The sequence below is a fragment of the Hirsutella rhossiliensis genome (assembly GCF_020360975.1).
Source record: "Hirsutella rhossiliensis strain HR02 chromosome Unknown scaffold00018, whole genome shotgun sequence".
Lineage (NCBI taxonomy): Eukaryota > Fungi > Ascomycota > Sordariomycetes > Hypocreales > Ophiocordycipitaceae > Hirsutella > Hirsutella rhossiliensis.
Genome location: NW_025408684.1, coordinates 1,352,170 through 1,377,934, shown reverse-complemented (window position 1 = coordinate 1,377,934; position 25,765 = coordinate 1,352,170). Strand labels below are relative to the sequence as shown.

Sequence of the window (25,765 nt, the reverse complement as noted above, 5' to 3'; positions counted from 1 at the left end):
CCTCAGCTAAGTGAGCCCTCAGCTAAGTATAGCTGAGTCAGGGGCATCTCATCCTCCTGTGGCCTTGGTTTCAAGTAAGGCTGGATGTCATCGCGGGCGCAGAAGCGTGGTCGTATGCGGTGATGGACACGGAGCAAGACGGAACTCGAGGTCGAGGGTAGGCACGTCATGGGGAGGACCATCCGGCCATGCTATCCACACGGATTTTAGCAAATACTATAGAGTCAAACAGGCTTGGACACGCAGCATGGGCGTCGGGAACACGTCGAGAGGACAGGTTGAAGCCATCAAAGTGGTCCGACGACGTCGACAGGCGCTGACTAACCGTCGTGTACTTGGGCCCTTTTTAGGTAGGTAGGTAATAATTAGGTAGGTAAGTTAGTCGGCATACAGCCGGGAAGCTGCCGCCTTGGCACTTGAGCATGACGAGCCGGTCTTGAACAAGGGAAAAGAGTTCATCAGGTCGAACCATCAAATGCATGGTCGGTTAAAGAAGGAAGCATTTGTAGTTTAGCGAATATCAAATGTGAAGGCCAACGAGAAAGAAGGGGGAAAGAAATTTTGGTGAGCAAGGTGGAGCTGGAGCCGCACACTCGGAGCGGAGAAGGAGCCGGAAAAGGGGCTCAGAAGCAGGACATGCTCTTCTCTTATACGTACCTATGCACTGTATTAATAGTGTAGAGGTACCTAAGGTATTTAACACGAACTGGGACCTTGATTACCTAAGCCCTCGACTCGCCACTGGCTAGCCCATTTCTCTTCTCGAGGAGTCGAGGGCAATACGGAAGGTACTGTACTTTGTTATGCGTCGTAGAAAAGTCTTTTGAGCTGAGCACATGCCACACATTCCATCTGTGTCCGGAGATATCATGTAGGACGCCCTCTCGCAGTTTTGCATGATGGGCCAATTGCAAACTCTATCCCGTATGGCGAGGTACCAAGGCCTTCATGCGAGCGTTTCCTGGGCGAGATACCTGCTCTTGGGTGCAGAGCCCGGCGCTGTGTCAAGTACCGCCACCAGAGCACGGCGACTGCCGACTTACTCGCGCGCAGCGCATACTGGTAATTTACCAGGTACACACCATCTATGTACCTTTCTGCTTGGCCCTACCAGGCCAAATGCCTTCGCCTGTGTCGAATCAGTACCTCCAAACCCCGGTACCATTTCTCTCGCTGCGCCGGCCGCTTTCTGCCGCGCCCCATAATGGAGCACGGTACTGAATTCATGTACCTCGACTGCCTTGTTCGCCGTTAACTGACTCCGTCGGCCCACTCGTCCCTCGTCAGCCTTTGCCCAGCATACAGTGGGCCTGGTAGCGAATTTCCAGCGTCAACAACCACACTTGGCCTCGACGAGCAACCGACGACATCAGCCTCGTGCCTCGAGTAGGCGATACGTCCGTCCCGCCCACGTTTGCCACGTCCTTACCCTCCCTCTCTCTCTTTCCCGCTGTCTCTCTCTTCCCCCTCCTGCAGCTCGCCGTCTTCCGCCTCGCCTGCGCCCTCGAGTCTCGTCTTCGACTTTGTCGCCGTATCCTCCTTCCGGCCATCATCTCCCCTCCTTGTTCTCTGCAGCCGCCTCCCCTCCTCCGCCTCGTGCCCTCCTCTTGGGGGTCACCGTTCCCACTCCCAGGGCCCAAGATCTCTCGCCCGCGGCCTCGGTCCTCGACTCACCCGCTCCCTTCCCTTGGCCCCACACTGACCGCAACGGGCGGCGCGCATCGCCCTCGCACAGCCTCTACGCGTCTCGTCGCCACGCCCATCTCTGCACCGACCAAAATGTCCTCGACGTCGGGGCTGACACGGCGCCGTGGCGCCGGCGGAGGCGCCTTGGCAACCGTCGACGGCGAGGCCAGCAACGCTGCCTCGAGAAGCAACTCGGCCACCAATGTCAGGGATAGCGCCCCCGAGACGAGCTACGAAAACGGCGACAACGGCCACAAGATCGCCTTTGACCCCCGGGACATCAGCGAGAGCGCCGAGCGGGGCAAACAACCAAAACTGACCATGATGGAGGAGGTGCTGCTCCTCGGCCTCAAGGACAAGCAGGTACGCAACCCCTCGTACTCCTCGACCCTCGCCTCGACGCTAAACATTCGATTCTTCAACAGGGCTACCTCTCATTTTGGAACGACAACATCTCGTATGCCCTCCGCGGCTGCATCGTACTCGAGCTCGCCTTCCGTGGTCGCATCAGCATGGAAAAGGATCCCTCCCGACGCCGCTTCCCCCCAGCCGACCGCAATATCGAAGTCATAGATGACACCCTCACCGGCGAAGTCCTGCTTGACGAGGCTCTGAAGATGATGAAGCAGAGCGAAAAGATGAGCGTCAGCTCCTGGATCGACCTCATGAGCGGTAACCTTGACCCGGCCCCTCTCCCACCGCTCGACTGCCGGCTGACCTGATGACGCGCCTTCTGCGTACAGGCGAGACCTGGAACCTCATGAAGATTGGATACCAGCTCAAGCAAGTCCGCGAACGCCTCGCCAAGGGCCTTGTCGACAAGGGCATTCTCCGAACCGAAAAGCGCAACTTTCTGCTCTTCGACATGGCCACGCACCCCGTGGCCGATGGAGGCGCCAAGGAGGAGATCCGTCGCCGCGTTCGAAACGTCCTGACCCAGCGAACCGTGGTCCTTAACAGTAGCCAGTTCCTGCCCGAGTCTCTTGAGTTTCGCTATCTGCGCACCGTGTCCATGGTCTGCGCCGCTTACGCCGCCAACGTCCTGGAGAATGCCCTCTCGACACTCGGCCATGAGGCCAGGGAGCGCGCCTTTGTTCAGACGGACGAGCTGCTGGCCGACTATAGCCAGTGGCCGTTTGGCAAAAAGGCCGTGGGGAATGGCATTGGCGCCAACTTGCCGCAAGTCATTGGAGAGGTAAGCCGCCCGCGCCGGCTCCCGCTGCTGGCCGCTGCTGACCGTCCGCTCCAGGAGATTGCCAAGGCCAAGGACAAGGAGTTGCAGCTCGAGGTGGTTGCCGCCTGCCTGAGCGTCTTCACGCGCCTCGACTCCCTGCTATGAGGCCGCGATCGATGCCGTTTGGAACTCAGCCTCCACACCATCGCGACCATGTCTTGTCTACACCAGCTCAGTGCGAACGGTCCGCCGCTTCAAGGCGGTGCCCCGCGAGCCGACGTAATACCATCGACTTTCCCATCGCGTACGGCATCCTATCTTGCGTATGTACGGGATCACGATCTCACTGAATGACCGCCATCCGCCACTCGGGAATCGAGGCACGGGTTGGACATGCGTTTTATGTGCGGTAGTCAGGGGCCACCGAAACCGCCAGGCTGTGTAGAGGGATAATGTACTTGCCACCAATAGCACCACTTCTGTTCTCTCCTCCCCTGGGCCTTGTCATGCGAATATGGTTTGGGGGAGGGGGGAGAGAACGGGAATAGGCCGCCGTGAAGGGGAAAAGGGAGACCATGGTCCAGGAGAAAAAAGGGGGGGGGGGAGGAGCAAATCAAAGGCAGCCTGCATAGGAGTTTTTTTCCCTTTCCCCTACGTCTTTTTGTTTTTATTTGTAAAATTTCTCTCTATCTCCCCCAGTATCTTGCTCAGTGGTTTCCTCGAAACGGATTATCGTATAAGTTGCGCATGACGCAGATGAAGAACGGCCCCTAGAGGAGGCAGAGAGAGGCACGCAGCCTGTCACTGTAGAGGGAGCGGGCGAGCCGAGAATGAGCAGCACGCGCTTGTTGCATTCGTTTCCTGACTTACAAGCCAAACAAGGGAAAGACGCTCCTTTTGGATCCTCGACGTCCAGGCGCCCACACGAGCACAACCCAGCCCCAACGCGAGTCTCTGGCCCCGACGCTCTCAAGACAGCGTTGGTTTTTGTTCAAGCTCGACTCTTCGGTCTGGTCCCTTTTCACCCCCCCCCTTCCCTATTGTTCCTTACAACATCTCTCGCCTACTTTGTAATCCCAGCCTCCCCCCTTCCGCGAGACGCAAACAAGAAAAACAGAGGCCCTCACTTCTTGCGCCCGCCAACGCCAAAGCTGCCTTCGAACCCGGGCCGCCCGCCCTTCTTCTTCTTGGCCCCGCCCTTCTTCTTGCCCGCCTTACCCGCGAGCTTCTCGTCGCGGCGCTTGCGGAGGTTGTCCTCGCGCTTCTTCTGCCGCTCCTTCTGCGCCAGCTCGACGCCCTGCGCGCGTTCCCGCCACGCCTTGTCGCTCTTCTTCTTGGCCGCCTCCTTGCGCTTGACCGACTTCTTGAGCATGGCCTCGTCGTCGCGGATCTTGTCGCCCTCGAGCCGGCGCCGCGCCGTCAGCCACGCCTCCTTGTCGGCAATCTCGGCCCGCTTGTCGGCGTCGAGCTCTTCGAGGCGCTTCTTCTGGTTCTGCACCTTGAGCAGCGCCGTCTTAGGGTCCGACGGGCCCTTTTTCTTGCCCTGTTGCCGGACGTAGCTGAGGTCGTGCGACATTTGCGACCCGTCTCCAAACACCACCCGCCCAAACGAAAAGTTGCCCGTCGACTCGTCCAGCTCGACGGCGGGGCTCATGACTCCTGGCGAGTTGGAGGCCAGCGCCTCTTCCCTTTTCCTCGACTCCTCAATCTTGGCCAGCCTCCTGAGCTCCTTTTTGTGCGTCTTGCGCTGCGCCTGCTTCGCGCGCCGCGCCTCGATGAGCTCCTGTCGGGTGCGAATGGGCTTGCCATCAGGGCCGTCGGCTTTCCGGGCCGCGCGGAGGGCCTCGATCTTGGCGGCCAGCCGGGCCCGCAAAGCCGTCGTATCGGCCGGAATCTTGATATGCTTTGCCTTTTCCGACGGGGGAGCGGTGGAAGAAACAGATGTAGTGGCGCTTGCGGCTTCTGCGGCAGCACCGTGGGTAGATGCTGCTGGCTCGTCCGTGTCGAAAGTGGGAGAGTGGCGGTCCGACTCGGCATCGGACGATGAGCTTTCCCCTTCGCCATCCTGCGCGGCTGGGGTGCCGTTGGATGTTGGGGCAGCATTCGCCGAGCCCTCGCCCACAACGGCCCGCTCTGGCGTGTCGTGGAGATGCGGCGATGGGTGGTCCTTTCCGAGTGTGGCCTGGGCATTGCTCTTCTTTCCGGTTGATTTCTTGGCGCTAGCCGGCGTCTTGGCCGGCTCTTTGGTGGTTATAGCCTTGCCTGGAGTCGCCGGCGACGCCAAGTCGTCTTCCCGTTTCGCCTTTTTGTCTGCTTTCCTCTCGATTTTCCTGTCTCTCTTGGCAGCTCTCTTCTCTTCTTTTCTAGACGGCTTCGGTTGAGCTTCTTCGCTGGCGCTGACTTCTCCTTTGTCCTCGTCCTCTTCGAGCTTCTGCTTCTTCACCGCCTTTTTCCTCAGGCCCTCTCCGGGCTTTTCGGCCTCAACCCCATCAATGGCCTCTTGGGGCTCGTCGTCATCGTCGTCGTCGTCGTTTGCGTCTTGCCCGACGCCGTCATCTTCATCTTGCTGCTGCATCTCGCGCAGCTTGCGCTTGTTCTTGGCCCGCTCGTCCATGACCTCCTTCGCGTTGCGGTTGAGCTCGCTGTCCGGATCCAGTTTCCCTCTGCGGGCGGCGGCGGCCTCTTGCTTGGTTTGCTTCTTCTTTTGCCATTGGTCCTGTGCGCGCGGGCAGTCCAAGTCAGCATGCCTGTTTAAGAGTGGCGCGCAGCGAGCCGACGAGACGAGGCCGAGGCCAGCGAAGTCGAGCAAAGGCAGTCTGCCGGGAGCCGGGGGGGGGGGGTAAGTGCGCAGCAGCAGCAACCAGAAACAAGACGTACGCTGTTGTCTTCTCCGTAATACGTCTTGGCTGGGATCAAGCTCAAGAGACCATCAAAGGCCTTTGCATGACCGCGCAGGCGATCCTGTCGACGCCAACCACGGTCAGCCTCTGGTTATCGAGCCGGAACCGCCGCCGAATGCCTCGCCGACAGCGGACCTCGAGGGGCGACGAACCTGCAATGACGACTCGGCCATGGTCGACGTCTCGCCAGCTGACAAGGTGGCTTTCTCTTGCGGAGCTGCGGTCAAGCTGCGGTCCCCTAGGACAGTCGAAGCGAAAGCCGGTCACTGCGCAGAGCCGCACTCGGGTAAAGGATTTGGCTTCGAGTGGAGGAGGTTGGACGAGGGAAAGAAAAAAAAGGCGGCGTTGCAAGCGCTCGGCGATGTCTGGCGCCGTTGGGCCCTTTTTTTTTCGGTTTTTTCGGGACCCTGGCAGATACCGCCAAATGTGGGGGTTGTGCAACTCCTCCCTCATTGTGGCTGCAAGCACTACGATATTGCATGTAAGTTGTACCATAGTTCAAGTCTACAGGAGCATTTCACGAACCGAACTCTCCCTCCCAACAGAGCCATTGATGTAATAGTTGAATAACATATTCATCTACTTGGTATACGAATACATCGTGCGAGTCACGCTGCTTAACAAAGTCTAGGCGGGCGATCATTCACCGAGCATTGTTCTGGTTCCTCTCACGCCTCTGCGATGTCTTCATTGTTTACTCTGCCGGCCAAAGAGCCTCGACCATGTGTCTCGGCATACGGGCCCGTGGCAATCTCATCATCTCCGGTTGAGCAATTCACATTCACCATCGCGCCGGCCAACAGCACGCGACGCGACTGCGGAACAAGGTTCTCCGCCACTCATCTCGACATGACAATTTTGCCAAGAATAAGAAATGCAGCACAGGGCGGAAGCGTGGCATGTATCGTGACAGGAACAAAGCAGTCGCGGCAGGGCAGCCACCCCTGACGAGCTCTCGTTGGAAACGACTGGTACACCGTCCCTTATTTCTTCTTGCCTTTCTTGGGACCGGCCGCGGCCTCGCGCCTCTTGGCATCCCGCGCCTCAATCTCGGCCCGACGCGCTTTATCCTGTTCCTCCTTCTCTTCCTTCTCAGCCTGCGGACACCAGGTTAGCGTCTGCAGATCGACTCACTAGGGGTTCCTTGGATTTCTTACCTGTCTTCGCGCGGCTTCAGCTTCTCGCTGCTCCCGGATGAGCTTGAGTCGCGCCATGTCGGCCTTGGCCTCGTCCGTCTTGCCCTGCGCCTGCAGTTTCAGGTACCTTTCCTTGGCTGCGACCGCCTCCAACGCCTCCCTCTCGCGTCGGCTGGCGGGACCGTTCGTTTTCTCGCCGTCGTCCGAAGCGTCGGCGGCTTGCTGGGTCATGCTATGCGCCGCCCGAGAATGGTTGGGATTGGCAGGCATGTCTGCATCGTCGCTCTCGTCGCTCGAAGGCAAGTCGCCCGGTTCGACGGTGTGCCCGTTTTGCTTTGCAAGAGCGGCCTTCTGGCGGGCCTTTTTCTGAGCCTTGCGGGCTTCCCGGTCATTGGCGGGGACGGGAGGATTGGCGGAGCCGGCAGCATCATTGACCGCGCCATTCTCCTCCTCCTCCTCAGAGGAACTCTCGTCATCCTCGTCGGATTGAGCCTGTGAGTCTTTGCTCCATATGCTGACGAGGTTGCCGTCCTTGTCCACCGGCTGAAGGCTGCGCGAAAAGTGTTTGCCACCTAGCGATAAGAGTCACCAAATTAGCCAAGAGGGACATCAGAGGCCCGACGGGATGTGATATAGTACGACTTCACTCACCTCCTCTCGTTGGCTTGTTGTACTTGCCAGCACGTCGGGCGTTTGCTGTGCCAGTGCCACCAGCCATGTTGGATTGTGCAAAAAGGCGTGCGGATGAGCAACCAAGAAAAGTACTGGCAAAGAAAGACCAGTATGTACTGCGGTAATCGAGCCTCGAGTCCAAAGGGCCCAAAACGGTAGGTGGAGTGACCAAGACAGAGGGAGGTCCCGGAGAGGTAGGAAAGGTAGGTGAGGTAGGAAACGAAGAGAGGTTGTATCCGCAAAGTAGAAGAAAGAAACGTTATAAGCATCCGCCCCTCGTGCTGAGGCGGGGTAGCGGGGTATCGGCTACAAGGGCGGGAGAGCCAATCAATGAGCAGTTAATGATCACCATGAAAAATAAAATCAATTATAAAAAACACCGTCGAGCTACGAAGAGGCGGATGACTGAAACTACAGAACATTATGAGCTCTTTTGCTTGGAGTACTAAAGGGATGTCGAGCCAGGGCTCTCTTCGCTTTTGTATCGATTGAGAGCCCCCGATTCAGAATCAGGGCCCAATGGGTCGTCGACCAAGGCGGATGAGTTGCCATCTGAGCCGCACCTGCCACGGTGGAGAATAGGGGAACGGATGAATCAGCTTCTTGCCCAAGACAAGGGGAGGAGGTCTCGATAAGGTAGAGGTAGGTATGAAGCATCGCCAGGTCGTATTGCATCCTCACCGCCACTAAAGTGCATCATAGTGCACACAATTCCACTGACCTCATCACCCTTTTAGTGCGTGCTGCTGCCAGATGTAGGCTGCGAAGTACCTGCCTCTGCTCTTACCACGGATTGTCTGAGAAAAGAGGCAACTGCGACGCGAGCACGCCGTTGCCCAAATGCACAAGGTTGCTGCCTGAGCGTCCTTGCTGCCGCGAATCGCCAGAGCAGGTGCGAAGCAAAGCGGCAACAGCCCTCCCGCAATGAGACGGGAAACGACCCCGGCTCCAGCCAATAACAATCTTTGTACCAAGAGCTTGTACTTCGTACAGTACGTACTGTACTGTAAACTTCCTCCCCCCGCGGCAAATCATCGGCTTCACCTTAGGCGAGCGGAGCCGGCAGCACTATTAATTCTCTTGCCCCTCGCCCGGATTTTCTCCTTTTCTTCTTCTTCTTCAACCTACTAGAAATCCTTCAAATTCACTCTGGCATTCACATGTTATCCATGGATGCCTTGGAGGGGAAACTGGAGGAAAGAGCGTCGTCCGTCGATCTTACCATCTGTCCTGCTTGCACTTCCGGTGCCCGTGGCGCAGATAAAAAATGTTTCCAACGGTACATGCCCTTGCTGATGCTGTCATGTCCGCCCGCCGAGCTGAGGCTGTACAAGAGTAGTAACCATCGTCGGCGCTTGCTCTGAGGAGTGCCGCCATGTTTCCGCGTATTGTCATGATTGCTTCTAACAGTGCAGTCCTATGAGCTTGGGGATCGGCGTCATCCAGCCTCGTCTCTGACAAATGAGCAGCATCTCGCCCCTGCCGTGCATAGGCATAGCTCGAGAGCTTCACGGGACGCCCGGCATGATGACGCGCCGTGTCCGTGTCTTCTCTGGCGCATCGTTGGGGGTATTGAATTACAGCTCGAGCAAAACCCTTTTACTCTCTATATCCTTGTGCCAGCGCTACATCACGCCAGTTCCGAGGTGATGGCTCCGTGAGGCAGAATACGTTTGCTCCAATATGCTCTCCCGTCCCGAATCCCTGGTGGCCCTGTTCATGCCCCCTTTTCTCAGTCTCTTTCGAGTCTTGGTACGCCCTCTCAAAGCGCTTTGATATCCGAGTGCCTCGACAGGGCAAGACGTAATCAGTGGCTCGGTGCTTTTCCATGCACCAGCAAGGACTTTCCAGAGGTCCCCTTAGTTTGAAAACGACTGCAGCACATGGTCCAGGCGCCGTCTCTTCTGCTTCCGCAGGGAGAGCGCTCCTCGCTCGGAAACCCCGGCCTCGTCTTGTCTCGCCCGTCGCGTCGCCCTCGGCTCGGCCTCTGTCTGTGGGCGGACAACGGCAGACCTGGTAAAGACGTACCGTTCGGTCGCAAAGAGCCCGCGGCTGACGTACGACGGCCGCACCGAGATGCCCCCACGTCCGCTGTGGCCCAGGTACAGGCTGGCAAAGGGCTTCGAGGGCAGCACAAACGGCCCGACGACGGCCTGGACGTCGGCCTGGATGCCGCGGCTCGTCATGTCGTTGTCGTGGGTGAGCTGGCCGATGAGGGAGTAGAGCCAAAAGGCCCACGGCTCAAAGGCTACCCCGTGGCAGGACCGGGCGTCTGACGAGGCGGCGGCGGCGGCCGTGTGCCATGCCGGCGCGTTGACCTTTGCCGTGTCCGTGAGGTAGTCGAGGAGGGACGGGGCTTTTCGGTCAGCGACAAACTTGACGGCGCAGCGAGAGTCGTTGGACAGAGACACAAGATCCAGGTCAACGGTCCTGGCCAGGTCTCGATGACTGCGGGTGTCTTGGAGCGGCGCGAACAGCATGAGGTCGCGCAACAGGGAGTCTTTCGGGCCAGGCATTACAATGCTCATCTCCCAGCCCCCGTCGACGACATGACCCATCGGGCCCCGCCAGTCCTCTCTAGAGCCTAGCACATCGTACAAGGCCAAGCGAGGGAACTTGGACACCCAGCGGAGCGACTCCTGGGTGGTGGACTGGTCTCCCCAGATTCGTAGGATGCGCAGCAGCGGAAAGGGGTCGTCCATCTCGGTCCAGCCGCGTATGAGGCGATCGTTGGCATGGGGGAAGATGGCGTGCACCTCGTCGGCGGGCTGGATGAGCTCGAGGACGCCGAGGTTCTTGACGTCGGCCAGGCACAGCAGCTCGTTGGTGCTGAAGTCACAGCCGCCGCTGATGACGAGGTGGGTGATGAAGTCGGTCGACAAGCATGTCAGGGGCTGCGTGTAGCTCTTGAGCTCGTCTGCCGGGCTGCAGATGTGCTGGCGGAAGCGGTAGAGGCCCAGGGTCTTTTCGTCGTCCTCGCGCAGCAGCTGCTTGGAGAAGAGCTTCCAGGCATGCAGGCATACGCCTCTGCGAGGGGGGAAGAGGGGAGCTGGTCAGCCAGGCAGATGAAGCGTCCCCGTGTGTTTGTGTGTGCCTTGACAGAAAGGACATGGTCGAGGTTGAGGGCACGAACCTGGCTTCCAGAAACCGCCATATGCGCCACCGCAGGCGCGCGGGCAGAAACTCGAGGTACGCATCGGGCACGTCGCCGATGTTGTTTGCGATGACGTTGATGGCCGTGTCGACGAGGGACCGGGTGCCGCGCGAGCCCCGGGGCGTGAAGAGCGGATACGGCCGCCGCCGCGACCAGTCGGACTCGCCGGCGGCCCGGACCGAGAGGAAGTGCCGGTCCATGGTCCATTCCCGAAAGACCTGTCCCGTCGACCAGTCAAACATGCCGAGACGCTGCAGAGGAGGGGCGCTTTTCTACCAGGCCTGCTCCCGTGGCCGTTGTGGAGTCGCGAATGATGAGAGAAAGGAGGTGGTGGGTGGGTGGATGAGAGGAGAGCGGGATTCGGTGAGGCGGCTGCCCGAGGTGCTGTTATAGTAGTAGAGCGACAGCCCTCGAGACCGCAACAAATGGACCCGGCACAGACCACGGCAGAGATGGCGATTGCCTGCAGCCTTCCGGCATCCTCGTTGCGTCGTCATTCTTTCAGTCGGCTTCTTCACGTGCACGCGCCATGGTTCCAGCAGCCATTTCGGCAACGGTTCTACGGGCGAGTAAACGAGTCTGAACCCCCCCATGCATCCAAGAGTCGTTTGCACGCTGCTTACAGCCTGCTCGGGCCCCCTTCACTTCATTCCTCAAGGGAGGAAGACCATGTGCATGAGCCACCCTTCGGCGCCACGCCCATAATGAACAAGGACAATGACGAGGCAAGAAGAAACAGAAACCAAGATTTGTAGCGAACGCCTAGCGATGCAAAGTTGCAAACCCACAGAGAGCCGGCCGCCATCCTCGTCGTCGCTATCAGCCGATATAGGTGTCCCACACAAACCGGCTGCTCCTCGCTTCTGGCCCCCGATGCACTCATCCGTCTCGTCTTGGTATCATGACAAACCCCCTCATCTCACAGCATAGGCTTCAGATCCTTGGCCACGGTAAACGGCGCCTCCGTCTTGCTCTTGACCTCCTCGACCGTCACGCCGTCGGCGAGCTCAATCAGGGTCAGCCCGTGGACAAAGTCGACGTCGAAGACGCACTACATGTTCAACAAGGTCAGTCCAGAGCGACACACACAGGGGCTTGGGGGGGGGCGGTTGAGCGTCCAGCTACTCACCAGCTCGGTAATGATTCGCGACACGCACGCACGTCCCGTGAGCGGGAATGCGCACTGCTTGACGATCTTGGCGTTGCCCTTCTTGTCCGTGTGCTCCATGGTCACCACCACCTTTGTGGCCGACGGGTTGCTCACCAGGTCCATGGCGCCGCCAAAGCCTTTGACCTTGCCCGGCAGCATCCAGTTGGCCAGGTCGCCCGTGCCGCTGACTTGCATGGCGCCGAGGATGCTGAGGTCGATGCGGCCGCTGCGGATCATGCCGAAGCTCTCCTCGCTACCAAAGACGGCCGCCCCACGCTTGAGCGTCACCGTCTCCTTGCCGGCGTTGATGAGGTCGGCGTCCTCGTCGCCCTTTTTCGGGTACGGCCCCAGGCCGAGGATGCCGTTCTCCGACTGCAGCTGGACCTCGACGTCGGGGCCGACAAAGCCCGGTGCGAGCATGGGCATGCCGATGCCGAGGTTGGCATACATGCCGTTCTTGAACTCCTTAGCCGCCCGGCGTACGATGCGCTCGCGCTTGGCGGCCGTGTCGCCGGTGCCCAGGGCGGCCTTGGCATCGGCGCCGTCGTCGTCCTTGGCCCAAGTGTACTTTTCAATCTGCTTTTCGCTCGTGCTCTGGATGACGCGCTTGACGTAGATGCCCGGCAGGTGGACGGCCTCGGGGGGGATCTCGCCGGGCTCGACAATGTGCTCGGCCTCGACAATGGTCATCTTGGCGTTGCGGCCCATGGCTCCGTTGAAGTTGTGGGCGGCAAGACGGAACTGGCAGTTGCCCAGCTTGTCGGCCTTGTAGGCCTTGACAAAGGCGTAGTCGCCGGCGATGCTGTGCTCCAACAGGTACGACTTGCCGTTGAAGACCTTGACATCCTTGGGGTACGAATACTCGGCGGGCGTGCCGTCGGGGCTGTTCTTGAGCGGCAGGTCGCCCGTCTGGACGACGGTGCCAAAGGCGGCGGGCGTGTAAAAGGCCGGGATGCCCTTTCCGCCGGCGGCGCAGCGCTCGGCGAGGGTGCCCTGGGGGGTGAGTTCGAGCTCGACCTGACCCGTCAAGTACATGGTTTCAAACGTCTTGTTCTCGCCAATGTAGCTGGCAACCATCTTCTTGACCTGCTTGGTCTTGAGCAGCTTGCCGAGGCCCGAGTTGTCGGTGCCGGCGTTGTTGGACACGGCCGTCAAGCCCTTGATGTCGGGCTTGCCGAGGACCTCGTCGATGAGGGTGTCGGGGACGCCGCAGAGGCCGAATCCACCGCACAGAAGCGTCGTGTTGGGCTCCATGTCTCGGAGGGCTTCCGAGGCCGAGGGGAAAACCTTGTTGATGTTGGCGCGGCGGATCGAAGCCGAGAAGGATCTGGAGAAGACGGACGTTGGCTGCAGACGCTGCATGTGAGCTTGGGTGCGACTCGTCAAGATTCAGGTACTCACTCTGGTGCCATGGCGAACAAACGCCCGCAGCGTTCGGGCCCGGACTGCCGGGGAGGGCATCATGGAGAGGAGAGGCGAGAGACAATCGAGCAAATGGGGGTGGCAATCCGAAGTAGCGCAGTCAGTCAATTGCTTGACAGATGGCAAAGTCAATGCCGTCGGGACAGACCCAAGCTGAGGCGACAGCCAAGGGAGAGGCGGTTGTGCGGCGGGCGGCTTTATAACCGCTGAACCGCGGGTGGCCGAGGCGGCCGCTCCTCCGCTTCGGCTACACCAGCAGGGGTCCGTTCCGCGTATGCAGCACTAGGGAGGAGTCTGGGGTCCATCTCCATACCGTCTTTGGGCACGGGGTAACTTGGATATGGGATCAGGCCAATCCCGTGACCGTTATCCGTACCCGGTTCTGCGCCTCGAAGCCACTGGGGTTGCTGTTCGACCCACTACAGCGTCTTGGGGGAGGGCGTCCACGTCCCGATCCATTCTGGCTGTCCTTGGCTCGAGCGGCTCGAAACATCCAAGTGGTTTGACCCCTCTTCGATGCATTCCGTCAAGGTTCCGAATACCGACCGAGGTCGACGAGCGTGGAAAGCGAGATGGCCCTGAGGGTAGCCGCTGCAAAAGCAAAAACAAAAGCAAAAGCAAAAGCAAAAGCCCGCCAAAGAGTGCCGTGTGTGCCTCCTCACTCTAATTACTCCGTCGTGCGGAAAGACTTCCCGCCGTGGCTTATCAGCTTATCGCCCCGCAGCTCCAAGGGCCAGTCCAAAAAAATTCCAATGCAAGCTTCCACCGATGGACGTCGTTACTTTATCGCCATTTCTGCATCATGGAGTCGAGCTCAAAGCGTCGCAAGATTGACCATGCGGGCGCCGGCTTGTGGCACCATGGCCTCATCGACTTCGAGTCTCGAAGCGCCGTCCAAGTGTCGACGGCCACCACCTTTGTCCTCCAGACCGACCAGCTTCTGCACGAGGCCAGACTGAACTACAGAAAGGCGCTCAAGGGCGTAGATGATCACCTCTTCCGCCTCAAGGAAATCCTCGACGCAATCGAGCCCCATGAGCCAGTTCCCGTACGTCTGCTCGACCCAGCCGGGCTGCGACAAGTCGCTAACCCTAGCTTAGATCGGCGAAGCCACCGCCAAGTTCGAGAAGAAGCACGCCGTCGTCGTTCCGTACCCAGATCCCAAGCCCGCCAACGACGCGCCCTACAAGGTCTCGTACGCCAGGCCGTCGCAGTGCAACGTCGTCGGCAGCTACGTCTCCAGGACCATGGTCAAGTCGCAGCCTGCGCTCGCCGTCGACATGGTTGTCCAGATGCCCAAGTCGCTGTTCCAGGAAAAGGACTACCTGAACATGCGCTACTTTTATCGCCGGGCCTACTATCTCGCCTACATTGCAGTCCATGTGCGCTCCGCGCTGGACGACTCCGTGGACTTGACCTTTGAGCATCTCAACGACAACCCTTTGCTACCGTTGCTCGTCATCCACCCTCGCGCCAAGGAGGGCAAGTCCAAGAAAAGGGTCCGCTCGGAGCCCAAGTATAGCATAAGACTGATCCCTTGCGCTCCCGACGAGCTCTTCCCCTGGTCCAAGCTCACTCCCGCCTCCAACTGCAATCGAAACGGAGAGGCAACCAAGGAAAAGTCTTCGGCCACGCCCTTCTACAACTCCACTCTGAATGCGGAAAGGACTTTCATCCCATACCTGCGCGTCCTCGCCCACGCGCGAAACGAGTGCCCCGCCTTTCCAGACGCCTGCATTCTCGGAAGGATATGGCTGCAACAACGCGGCTTCGGAGGCGCAGTTTCTCAAGGTGGGTTTGGACACTTTGAATGGGCAATCATGATTGCGCTGCTACTGGGCACCGACGGCCGTGAAGGCCAATCCGTCCTGTCCACATCGCTCAGCAGCACCGAGCTCTTCAAGGCGGCCATCCAGTTCCTCGCGACGACGGATTTCAACAAGAAAGCCTTTGCCTTTGCCGCATCCACAGCAGACGCCAAGACCTTTCGAGAACCAGGCCCTGTTCTATTCGATCCAACCCGAGAACTCAATATCGCATTCAAGATGACCCCATGGTCCGCCGGACTGCTTCAGCTCTACGCAAGGTCGACGGCCGACTTGCTCGCTGATGAGGCCACGGACAAGTTTGATGCCACGTTTATCATGAAGGCGGATTCCGTGCCCCAGCTGTTTGACGCGACATTTGAGATTGAAAGCCCCGACGTACTGTCGCGATTCTCCGACACGGCCGACAGGAGCAGCCCAGCATTCAAATTCAGCCTAGAGGCCCACCGCATACTCAAGAAGGCATACGGGGAGCGTGCTCAACTCATCCACTTCAGACAGCAACCCGGAGCGTCTTGGTCGCTCAACGCCAAGATCCCGAGCCAGGCCCGGAAAGTCGACGTGGGCGTCATTTTCGACCCGGCACAAATGTCTCGTCAGATGGAATACGGACCTCCAGCTGAGGATCCGAAGGAGGCTGCTGCTTTCCGCCATTTCTGGGGTGACAAGGCCGAGCTGCGGCGGTTCAAAGACGGGAGCATACTCGAGTGCGTCGAGTGGTCAAGCAGACTTCCGCGTCAAATCTCTGAGGAGATTGCTCGCTTCGCCCTCAAACGTCACATCAAAGTTACCAAAGACGAGTTGACGTCCCGCGGAAGCGACTTCTCTTCAACCATCGGCCTGTCACATCTTGACAAGGAAGCCTTTGACGCGGCCAAGCGCGCCTTCTCGACCTTTGAGCGTGATATTCGCAGCCTGGAGGAGATGCCGCTGCAGATACGGCAGCTGTCTCCCGTCTCGCCCATGTTCCGGTATTCCTCTGTCGAGCCCCCAATGCTGGCCTTCCACAAGGATTCTGTCGAACTCATGAACGTCAACCTCTACTTTGAGGCATCTGCAAAGTGGCCCGAGAACCTGACCGCCATTCAGGAGGCCAAGATTGAGTTCCTGCTCGACATTGACAAGCGCCTGACGGCTGCACACGAAAACATGACAACATGCCTGGGCCGCGAGAACAGGGCCGTGGGCATTGAGAATTTGGCATATCTCGACATCGTCTACGACACTGGCGCAGCGTTTCGCATCCGGATACATTGCGATCTAGAGGAAGCTCTCCTGGAGCGGCATGCCAACAGCCGGGCGCTGGAACACCGCGAACGCGACGAGTCTGCGGAAGCCCTGGCTAGGTTCCACTGGCTATATACGACCCTGCCTTTGCATACTCAGACGGTGGCCACATTCTGCACAAGACTGCATCCCCTCTCGCAGTCCGTCAGGCTCATGAGGCACTGGTTCGACTGCCACAAGCTGAGCGGCCACTTCAGTGCCGAGCTGATTGAGCTCTTTGTGCTGCATGTCTTCCTCAAGCCGTACCCATGGAATGTGCCGTCGTCTCCCGCGACGGGCTTGTTGCGCACGCTCTTCTTCCTCTCTAGGTGGGACTGGCGGGATGAGCCCCTGATTGTCGACTCGGCCGAGACGCTCACCAGCGAGGATCGGTCTTCGATCCGCAAAGAGCTCGAGTCGTGGAGGAAGCGGGATCCGCACATGAACAGGTCCGCCCTGTTTGTCGCCACCAGCAACGACCAGTCCGGCATGGCCTACACCCGCGACGGCCCTTCCAAGCTCATCGCCTCGCGAATGACCCGCCTCGCCAAGGCAGCCTACAAACTCGTCCGCGAACAATCAGGGCCCCTTGACCCGTCCGCCTTGTTCCAGACCTCCCTGCGGGATTACGACGTCCTCATCCACCTCTCCACCAAGGCCGTCCGGGCCACCGCTCGCGAGGCCGGCGCCGAGGCCGGCGCCAGGAAGCCGGCGCGGTTCAAGAATCTCGACGACCGCACGGGCAAGGCCCCCCTGCCCGCGCGCGCTCACCCCGTCGACGTGCTGGCCGGCGAGCTGCAGCGCGCCTATGAGGACACGCTCGTGTTTTTCCGCGGCGGCGCCGACGAAGCCGTCCTCGCCGCCATCTGGTGCCCCAGGTTGCAGCAGCAGCAGCAGGGCGTCAAGTTCAGGGCGGGTTTGCCGTACAACTTTTGCAGGCTCGCGGGTTCCGATGCCGACGCCGATCTCGTCGAGGTCAACCGCGAGGCCGTGCTGTTGGAGATTGCGCGCGCGGGGGGGGACTTGATCAAGAAGATTGAGGTGGTTGACGAGGAAGAGGCGAAGGATTGAGAATTGGAGAGGGAAGGAGATTATGGAGCGAGTGAGCTGCGTCTAACCCACGCTTTTCACTATTTGAGATACCATGTTGCGTCTCGTCAAATAATATGACAATGGCAAATTGGACATATTCTGTTTCACCGCAGACAGTTCAATCTCTTGGATTTCTGAGAACCACATATGTCACTTGTTCTATCGCGGTTCGACCACCCGATCCCCGAGCAAGGAGTGAAAGTCGAAAGGGAAACCCCAAAAAAAAAACCGCCATGCCATGGTATAGATGCATCAAATGTACAAGACTCGGTCCATCATCTCTCCCTCTCCCAATCCTTGGTGCCCATCACATTCTGCCTCTTCTACCCGGTGCTAGCCCAACCACACAATCCCCCATAAAACCTTCTCTCCTCACCGCGCATCCGCCTTCTCGACCTGCTGCGTCGAAAAGGAGCAAAACCTATCCTTGATGGCCACCACCTCGTACGTGCCCTCCTGGCTGGCCTTGACAATTTTGCTGTGCTCGTACGAGATGTCGTGCCTCGTCTCCAGCACGACGCTGCGGTGGCCCTTCTTGACGTTGCTGCTTCTCGTGTACGTAAACTCAAAGGGCGGGGAGCCCCAGAACTCAAAGAGAATGTCCACCTCGTTGCCCTCGTGAATGTCCACGCGCGACTGCTTGCCGCGGCTGATCTGCACGCTGGGCAGGGGGTGGATGGCCTTGTGCAGGTTGATGGCGGCGCGGCACTCGCTGGCCTTGTCGGAGATGCTGGTGATGGTGAACTCGCCCGGCTTCTCGGCGATGCGGCGGAAGTTTGTCGTCTGTGACTTGGCGTTCCAGCGGCCGTTGAACTCGTACGTGATGTCAAAGGGGGGCGTCCCAGAGAGGGTGTACGCAATACGTTCACCGACGCAAAAGTCCTCCCTCGACTCCAAGGGGTAGATGGAAGGCGCGTCGAACAGCTGGATCTGGATGGATGGACCGCCAATGTCGTACTTTTGCTGGCATCCCCGCGCATCTCGCACTCTTCGGATGCGCAGCTGTTGCGTCCCAAGGCGAAGGTGCTCTCGAGGAATGGGCATGGAATACGAGTTGGAATTGATGGAGGGAATGCGATACGTGTCGGGCGGAGATCCTGCCTGATTCTTGATCTCGATCTCGACGTAGAAGGGTGCGACGCCGGTGAGAGTCATAGGGATGCTGTCCTCGTGCTCTTGCTCCTCCATGCAATACTTGAACGACTGGCCGGGCTTAGAGAAGGCGGCTGACGGTTTGGAGTTGACGCGCTGCTGGACAACCAGCGGATCAAAGTTCTCGTCGCTGTCGTAGAGGTTGTCGGCCAGGCCAAAGAACTTGTAGGTATAATCACCCGCCTTTGAGGTGTCCATGGAAATGGCGGCCTTCGGGAGCGCGGCGTCGAAGCTCTTTCGGCTACTGGCGTGCGATCCCTGAGGAGGCTTGTGCTTGACCTCATACTGCACGTGGTACGGAGGTGAACCTGTGACGGGTGAGCAAACGCGGCGCGGCAATGACTCGAGCGGGGAAAACTCACCTTGAAGCTTGACCTCGAATCCATCAATGTCGCCCTCGCACACCTCCTTCTTGGTAAACTCGCCCGAAGCCGAAGTGATGCTGTCCGTCCCGACCAGGGAGATTTGTGGGCGGGGGAACCAGTCAACCCGAAACGTGGACGCCGAGGGGTCGATGTTGCCAGGACACTGCTTGTCCTCGACACCCACAATCTCGTAGACGCCGCGTGATCGCACCATGACAACGTCGTTGGCGCTGGTGGCGACCTTGGTAAATACCTCGCCGCTTCCGTTGAGGTTCCGATAGGAAACGGTCCAAGGAGCCTCGCCTTGGAGGCGCAGAGGCAGGCGTAGTGGCGTGTCGGACTCGACGGCCATGATGCTGGTCTTCTGCTCCACCAATCCGAACCCGCCGCGCGGCCGTTGTCTGCGCACCGAGATCTTGAGTTGATCCTGCAGGAAGGTTCGGCAGCCACGCTTGTCCTGGACGCTGCTGAGGGCCAGAATGTACTCTCCTCCCTTGGTGAAAACAGGCGTCTGGATCCTGAAGCGGTTTTCTTCGACGCCCGTCACGCGCTCCGTCTTTCGCTTCCCGTCATGGACAGTTTCCCACTCGAGGTTGAAGGGTGGATCTCCAGAGAGGACCACATCGACTCCGACCTGGGAGTCCAGACACGTGCTGATGACCCTGTCGGGGTTCGCAATCGTGGCAGAGGCGGCGGGCTTGACCACCTGCTCCAAGAATAGATCTGTTCCGAGGGGCAGGCCCGAGTAGACTGCGTCATCGATGGATTTGAAAACATATCTATATCTGTGACGGCCTGCCGTCCTAGGGATCAATTCGAGCTGCGACCGCAGCCCGGAGACGTGGTGTGTCTGGTCTTCGACGTGGTCGTCTGTGATGATTTGATATCTGACGGTGAAGGGCGGCGTGCCTACGAGGTCCAAGTCGACGCGGAGGCCAATGGAATTGCCCGCACATTTGTCAGGAATGTCCTCGGATCGGATGGACAGGCGCGGCTCCAGCGGGTTCAAAAGCAGGCACGAAGAGGGTTCGTCGACTTCGCCTTCGCAAGAGCCGCTCGAGACCGACTTGAGTGTATAAAGACCCGGCTCGGAGACGCGCGGCTCATCGCGAGAGTTCTTGGCGAGGTGACTTCCGACGGAGATGTTGTCGCCGTGATCTCCGCTGTTGGTCAAGGAGTCGATGGGCGAGAATTGCCAAGTCAACTGATGCGACGTGTCGGCCACGTCGCCCGACAAGCCAAAGTTGACCGGCAGCCTGGCAGCCTGGCCCTTGGCGACCTTGAGAGGGTTTCTGAGATCGCAACCACGCATGCGGACCTTGGGTCGTTCCTTGACCAGGAATTTTTGGGCAAGGCCCTTTGGAGGAGTGGCATCGGCCTCGCTGCCCGGCTCGGCGTACTCAACGACATTGCCAAACGCATCGTGGACCTCCTCGACTGAATACTGCCACTCGCCAGAGGTGGTCATGGATTCGTTCAGGCTGACCATGATCTTGGAGGGGCGCACCCAGGAGAAGTCGTCATCGAGGCCGGAGACGGCGTTGGAGGAGGCTTGAAGAAGCGGCAACGTGAGACCGTCCGGCTGGAGGCTCTGAAAGTGGAAATCATCGTTTTTGCCGTTGATGGTCCTGCGATACTTGATTCGGAGGGGCGGCGTGCCGAAGACCTCGAGCGACAGGTCGGACAAGTCGCGGATGCATCGTCGGGACGAGTCGGCAGTCTTGATGCGCGCACGAGGGCAAGGGACGACGTAGGTATTCTTTGTCGCTCGCTGGACCTCGAGCTTGTACTCGTCCAAGACCTTGCCGAGGCGGTACACGCCGGGCCTCTTGACCTGGTACAGCCAATGAAAGCCAGCCGTGTTGGGGTCGGCGCTCTGCTCGCGAATCTGCTTGGCGACTTTGCCGACCTCACGACTCGAAACCTTGATGGTCTCCTCCTTGTTGTTGTCAAAGTCGAGGCGGACAATCTCGATTTCGGCGGGGACGGTGGCGTTGAAGTAGACGGGCAGCGAGACGCTGGCCTTGGGCTTTGAGCTGAGGCAGTAGGGGACGTGATCGGGGTTGAGAACGGCGGAGCCCTCGGGCAGGATGTTGATGATTTGCTTGCCCATGATCAAGGAGTGGTTGTTGAGGATGTTTGAGACCTTTACGCTTTGCTCGGAAATGGACAGTTCGCGATCGTAGAGCACCTTGACAAGGCCAAGGAGCCATGACTGCCAAGGTAGCTAGGGAAGGGGGGTTAGCCATGGAGCGGGCTAGGTTTGCACGTAAAGGCGAGCTCACCGGGATGTTGAACATCAACATGTAGTTGAGAACGAGGTGAGAGGCGAAGCAGGTGGTGACGACAACCTGGGACAGCTCGAGCCATGGTATTCTGAGCTCGGGAAGGCCGAAGAGAAAGGCAAAGTCGAGGAAGATCCATTTGAGGAAGAGCCACCAGGACGAGTCACCGTCCTCGACCACCTGAAGCCAGTCGTAGAGCTTCCATGCCCAGAGTAGGGCGTAGAGGCCGAAGGCGTAGAGACGTTGCTGCGGAGCATCGAGAAAGGTGAGGGGGATGACGGGCTGGCGGGAGACGACGCGGCCGGCGGCGTTTTCGGGGGCCAAGGGCAGCAGCGGCGGCGACTTGGCCGAGCCGGTGGTGGAGGAGACGGAGCCGGCGCTGCTGGGCGTCTCTTGGAGAGGCTGGCGTCGCGAGGCGGTCGCCGGGGTCGTCGGATACCCGGACCGCAGACGAGGCGTCGAGCTCATCGCATTCCGTGTGATGGATGCAGAGGGAGCATCGGGGGGGGGGAAGGGGGTGTTGAATTGACGCAGGAGGGAGAGACGATGGGCGCGACGAGATGGAGATGGACAGAAGTGAAGCGCGCGGATGGAGGCGCGTGAGTCGTCGTTATTGTCGGGTTGGTGTAGATGCTGGTGTTTGCTGCCGCGTCTCGACCGTTGTTTTTTTTTGTTTGAAAAATGAGGCGGCGTCACTGTACAGAGCGGGTGATTGCTTGTCAGTAAGTGCTGGGCCCGTCCGTAGCTGCATGTACTCGAGCTCTGGTCCAAGTCCCTCTAGCGCGCTTTGTAGTCCCTCTTTAGTGTCTGACGGTACTTGCCAGCCGCTCTCATCGGTCTTTGTACGTGGGCAAGAAGGGCGCGGCGCACAGACCAGTACATGACTGGTACGGACAGTAGAGCTGGCGGAACCTCGAAGACAATACCTCGCCAAGAAAAGTACCTGGAACAACTGCCGAGCCGCCATCAGCGGCTACCTTACCCGTACTTGTTAGTAGAGGCGAACAGTCCCTTGGCCGCGCTTATTAGAGACAAGAGCCCCCGTTCCCTAGAGGATGGAGGAACTCGACAAGTAATTACAGCGAAGCAAGACGGCGCATCACGGCTACGACATCCTGCAACAAACGCATCCGCGTTGCAATATTGCGCCGCCGCACAGCCATCGTCGCCTTTACGTCCGGCTGCGTCGCCGGCCTCGGGCGCCTCTCTCTGGTCCGGGCGCGCCCCATCCCGTCCACCCTATTGATGAGCGCAAGGAATCGTGCTCGTTGGAGGTGCGTGCTTCATCCAACTCCGTCCCGTGTCTCGCTCGCGCTCGGCTCCTTTCCTCCATCATTTCCCCTTCCCTCGGCTTCACGAAGCCATGGCGAGCTACGGCCAGCGTGTTCTGTAAACAGCAGCTGCATTCCTGCATGTCGGCCCTTGCCGGCGAGCGCAGAGGCTTGGCTTGAACACGCTCATCCATTCAACTGGCTCGAGATATTCTAGATAATACGATGAGAATGGTCATGAAGAAGCCATTGCGCGCATTTCATCACTATCTGATTGTTTCCCCATTGTTGCTATTGCAACTCACGCCTCGCTGCTATCATTGGCCACGCGTGTTACCAGAAAAAGCTTGCGCCTCCTATTCAACCTTGGATCGCAATAGACGCTTCCCAAACTCACTCATTGTCTTCACCTCCCCAATTCATCGCATCCTGCATTGAAAATTCTCTTCACCTCTTTCATCTTCGTCGACCCCACAGCTCTCTTTCTCCCTCCCTCTCTCTCTCTCTCTCCCCCCCTCTCTCCCGCTCTCTCCCTCTCTCTCCCCCCCTCTCACCTTTCATCCTATACTCATCGCCACTCTCCTCACGATACTTTCTCTCTCAATTCCAATCATCATCCCCTTTCATCTCTTTCTCTGACACTACCGCTTTAGCCCTTGGCAAAGACCATCTCCTCTTTTTCCCGGATGAAATCTCACCATGGCTCGCCGCGCAAAGACGGATCGTGAGGCTGCAGCCGCGGACAAGACTCTGACCTCTGCTCTCGGACAGTCTCTGGAGCAAGTGGCCGAGCGAATCGCGGACAAGGTTGCGGAAAAGCTGGCAAGCGTTGTGGCAGACAAACTCGCAGATACCTTCGTGGCAAACATCACTTCAGACGTCTTCGACAAAATCGCCTCTAGGGTCGCGGACAAGATTGAGGCAAAGACTCAGGACCAACCCGCAGAGCAGAGTCCGGGAGAGATCTCGGATAAGACCGAACCTAGCTCTCCCGCAGGGCAACTTTCAACAGAGGCACCGCACGAAGTTGAAGATGAGCCTCATGACGTTTCGACAGAGGCTGTCATCTGGGTTGCGGCAGCGTCTCCGGATCTACTCGCAGAGCAGGACTTGGAGACCGCAGACAAGGTGGAGTCGGAGCCTGCCGCCGCAGAGCAGGCTCCGGAAGAGACAGCACCCAAGGTCGAGGCCGAGCCGCAGGCCCCCTTGGCAGAACTCCCGGTTCCTGTCCGGCCCGATGATGGGCCAGCGATATTTGCTGCCGGCGGCAAACGTCGAAGCCCCGAGACTGAAGACGCGCCGCCACAGAAACGGGCGAGGACCGCCGACGACGTCACCCCGCGCCGCAACCCAAAGCGAGCCGCCAACGAAGCAGCAGAGCATGTGGCAAGGGACGGGGTCGCGCTGCCCGATGACCTCCTCATGGAGGCCCTGAGGCCTCTGAGCGCCGAGGAGATTGAAGCGTGGGAGGGGTGGGTCGAGCTGGAGTCTGAGCCCGTACGTATCGCCGCCCCTCGCATCCTTATCCCGCCGAGAAGCACCTTTGGTTACTGACTTGAATCTGCGCGCAGGCCTTCTTCAACTTCATTGTGAAGAAGCTTGGGGTCAAAGGAGTCACAATCAAAGAGCTTCTCTCTCTCGAGTCATGGTCAATGGGTCTTTTGCCGTAAGTTCCCCCGCCGTGTCAATTCCCTCGACAGCACGCCGACGTCTTTCACAGGAAGCCCGTCTTTGGCCTGGTTTTTCTCTTCCAGTACACGCCCCAGCTGGACGACGAAGAAGACGATAGCGACGATGACGCTCCCGTCTGGTTTGCCAACCAGGTGAGCTCACACTCCCTAGCAAAATTGTGTTTCTTTTGACAACTTCATGGCTCACATCCTTGGCCAGACCACCCCCAACTCGTGCGCCTCGGTCGCCCTGCTCAACATCATCATGAATACCGAGCAGGTGGAGCTCTGCGAGCAGCTCCAGGTCTTCAAAGAGTCGACCAAAGACTTGAGCTCCCCCCTGCGAGGCCGTCGAATAGGGGCCAACGGCTTCATCAGGGCGGCGCACAACTCCTTTGTCCGGCGCATAGACATGCTCGAGGCCGACCTGTGTCTGTCCAACGAGGTGGACTCGGCCAAGCCCAGGCGCTCCAAGAAGTCCGTTGCTCCCAAGAAGGGCCGGAAGCAGGGGCCCGCCGCGTCCGGTAGAGGAGCAAAGAAGAAGGCGGCGGCCAACGTGCCGCCAGAGGAGTTTGGATTCCATTTCATTGCATACGTCCCCGCCAACGGCTTCGTTTGGGAGCTTGACGGCATGAGGGCCAATCCTCGCAACGTTGGTAAGGAAAAGCTGCACGTGCCTGCTCAAATCCGTGACAGAACGCTGACTTTCCCTTTTCTTTTCCCGCAGGGCCTCTCAACCCCGAGGACTGGACCGAAGTCGCCACTCCCAGGATCCAGCAACGCATCCAAGAATACGGCAACAGCGCCAACGGCTTCAGCCTCATCGCCATGTGCCAGAGCCCTCTCGACGCCCTGCGGAGCGCCATCGCGTCCCACGCGAGCGCCATCGACCGCCTCCGCTCCCGTTTCCAAGACGACGCTGCCTTTGCCCGACTCATCTCCGCCGACGAGGGCCTCCTCGGCGTCATCGATAACGACACCGCGCTCGGCGAATTTGGGCTCCAGCAGCCGGACGTTGCCGACGCCGAGGTCCCAAAATTTGTCGCGGAGCTCATGTCGCGCCCGGACATGGACGCACAGCAGGCCCACGGCCTGTACGAGAAGCTCGTCGCCGGCACCAAGTTTGCCATGGCTAAGTACCGTGAGGAGACCATCGCCGTGTCCCAGGAGGAGGAGCGCGTGAGGGGGAGGCAGAAGGACTACACGCCGGCGCTGCACTGTTGGATGACCAAGCTAGCGAACAAGGGTGTCCTCGAGGACGTCATCCGAATGTCTCAGTGAAGAGCTGGCGGCTCGACCGTGCGACTCGGCACGGGGTGGGGGCGGAGGAACGCAGGCGGCTGATGGCTAGCCATATCGTCTCGACTTGCGTGGAAGCAGCTTGGGAACGAAATGGAGAATTTGGCATGGCTACACTGAGTTCAGGTTCATGAGGGCGTAGAGACGTTGAGATGGCGCGTAAAGGCATTGCGCCACATGATTAGTGCGAGACAGATTGCCACATCGACGACGAAAACACTGGCAAAAAGCTAATAAAGCTCACC

The 25,765-nt window shown here is 59.1% G+C and overlaps 8 protein-coding genes across 8 annotated transcripts; 3 read left to right on the top strand and 5 right to left on the bottom strand.

The window, feature by feature from the left end:
- Window positions 1-1,779: 1,779 nt before the first annotated feature.
- Window positions 1,780-3,025, top strand: HRG_11100 (golgi phosphoprotein 3 (GPP34) domain-containing protein; the record flags this gene model as incomplete). The annotated part of the gene is made up of 4 exons (XM_044869570.1): window positions 1,780-2,049; window positions 2,112-2,358; window positions 2,430-2,881; window positions 2,936-3,025. 4 exons carry the CDS (start codon window positions 1,780-1,782, stop codon window positions 3,023-3,025), a joined length of 1,059 nt encoding a protein of 352 aa, XP_044715521.1.
- A 958-nt stretch (window positions 3,026-3,983) lies between these two features.
- Window positions 3,984-5,933, bottom strand: HRG_11099 (surfeit locus protein 6 domain-containing protein; the record flags this gene model as incomplete). The annotated part of the gene is made up of 3 exons (XM_044869569.1): window positions 3,984-5,576; window positions 5,738-5,821; window positions 5,913-5,933. The coding sequence occupies 3 exons, from the start codon at window positions 5,931-5,933 to the stop codon at window positions 3,984-3,986; spliced, it is 1,698 nt and encodes a 565-aa protein (XP_044715520.1).
- Window positions 5,934-6,743: 810 nt separating this feature from the next.
- Window positions 6,744-7,614, bottom strand: HRG_11098 (casein kinase substrate phosphoprotein PP28 domain-containing protein; the record flags this gene model as incomplete). Its single annotated transcript, XM_044869568.1, has 4 exons — window positions 6,744-6,857; window positions 6,918-7,033; window positions 7,079-7,468; window positions 7,548-7,614. The coding sequence occupies 4 exons, from the start codon at window positions 7,612-7,614 to the stop codon at window positions 6,744-6,746; spliced, it is 687 nt and encodes a 228-aa protein (XP_044715519.1).
- A 1,813-nt stretch (window positions 7,615-9,427) lies between these two features.
- On the bottom strand, window positions 9,428-10,964 carry HRG_11097 (succinyl-3-ketoacid-coenzyme a transferase; the record flags this gene model as incomplete). Its single annotated transcript, XM_044869567.1, has 2 exons — window positions 9,428-10,595; window positions 10,702-10,964. 2 exons carry the CDS (start codon window positions 10,962-10,964, stop codon window positions 9,428-9,430), a joined length of 1,431 nt encoding a protein of 476 aa, XP_044715518.1.
- A 677-nt stretch (window positions 10,965-11,641) lies between these two features.
- On the bottom strand, window positions 11,642-13,333 carry HRG_11096 (coenzyme A transferase domain-containing protein; the record flags this gene model as incomplete). The annotated part of the gene is made up of 4 exons (XM_044869566.1): window positions 11,642-11,773; window positions 11,852-12,016; window positions 12,062-13,219; window positions 13,274-13,333. 4 exons carry the CDS (start codon window positions 13,331-13,333, stop codon window positions 11,642-11,644), a joined length of 1,515 nt encoding a protein of 504 aa, XP_044715517.1.
- Window positions 13,334-14,096: 763 nt separating this feature from the next.
- On the top strand, window positions 14,097-17,457 carry HRG_11095 (nrap protein PAP/OAS1-like domain 5; the record flags this gene model as incomplete). The annotated part of the gene is made up of 2 exons (XM_044869565.1): window positions 14,097-14,342; window positions 14,395-17,457. 2 exons carry the CDS (start codon window positions 14,097-14,099, stop codon window positions 17,455-17,457), a joined length of 3,309 nt encoding a protein of 1,102 aa, XP_044715516.1.
- A 393-nt stretch (window positions 17,458-17,850) lies between these two features.
- HRG_11094 (uncharacterized protein) lies at window positions 17,851-21,748 on the bottom strand (the record flags this gene model as incomplete). The annotated part of the gene is made up of 3 exons (XM_044869564.1): window positions 17,851-18,938; window positions 18,993-21,222; window positions 21,281-21,748. 3 exons carry the CDS (start codon window positions 21,746-21,748, stop codon window positions 17,851-17,853), a joined length of 3,786 nt encoding a protein of 1,261 aa, XP_044715515.1.
- Window positions 21,749-23,250: 1,502 nt separating this feature from the next.
- On the top strand, window positions 23,251-25,502 carry HRG_11093 (ubiquitin carboxyl-terminal hydrolase, family 1 domain-containing protein; the record flags this gene model as incomplete). The annotated part of the gene is made up of 6 exons (XM_044869563.1): window positions 23,251-24,048; window positions 24,123-24,217; window positions 24,272-24,374; window positions 24,442-24,745; window positions 24,788-24,877; window positions 24,949-25,502. 6 exons carry the CDS (start codon window positions 23,251-23,253, stop codon window positions 25,500-25,502), a joined length of 1,944 nt encoding a protein of 647 aa, XP_044715514.1.
- Window positions 25,503-25,765: the final 263 nt, after the last annotated feature.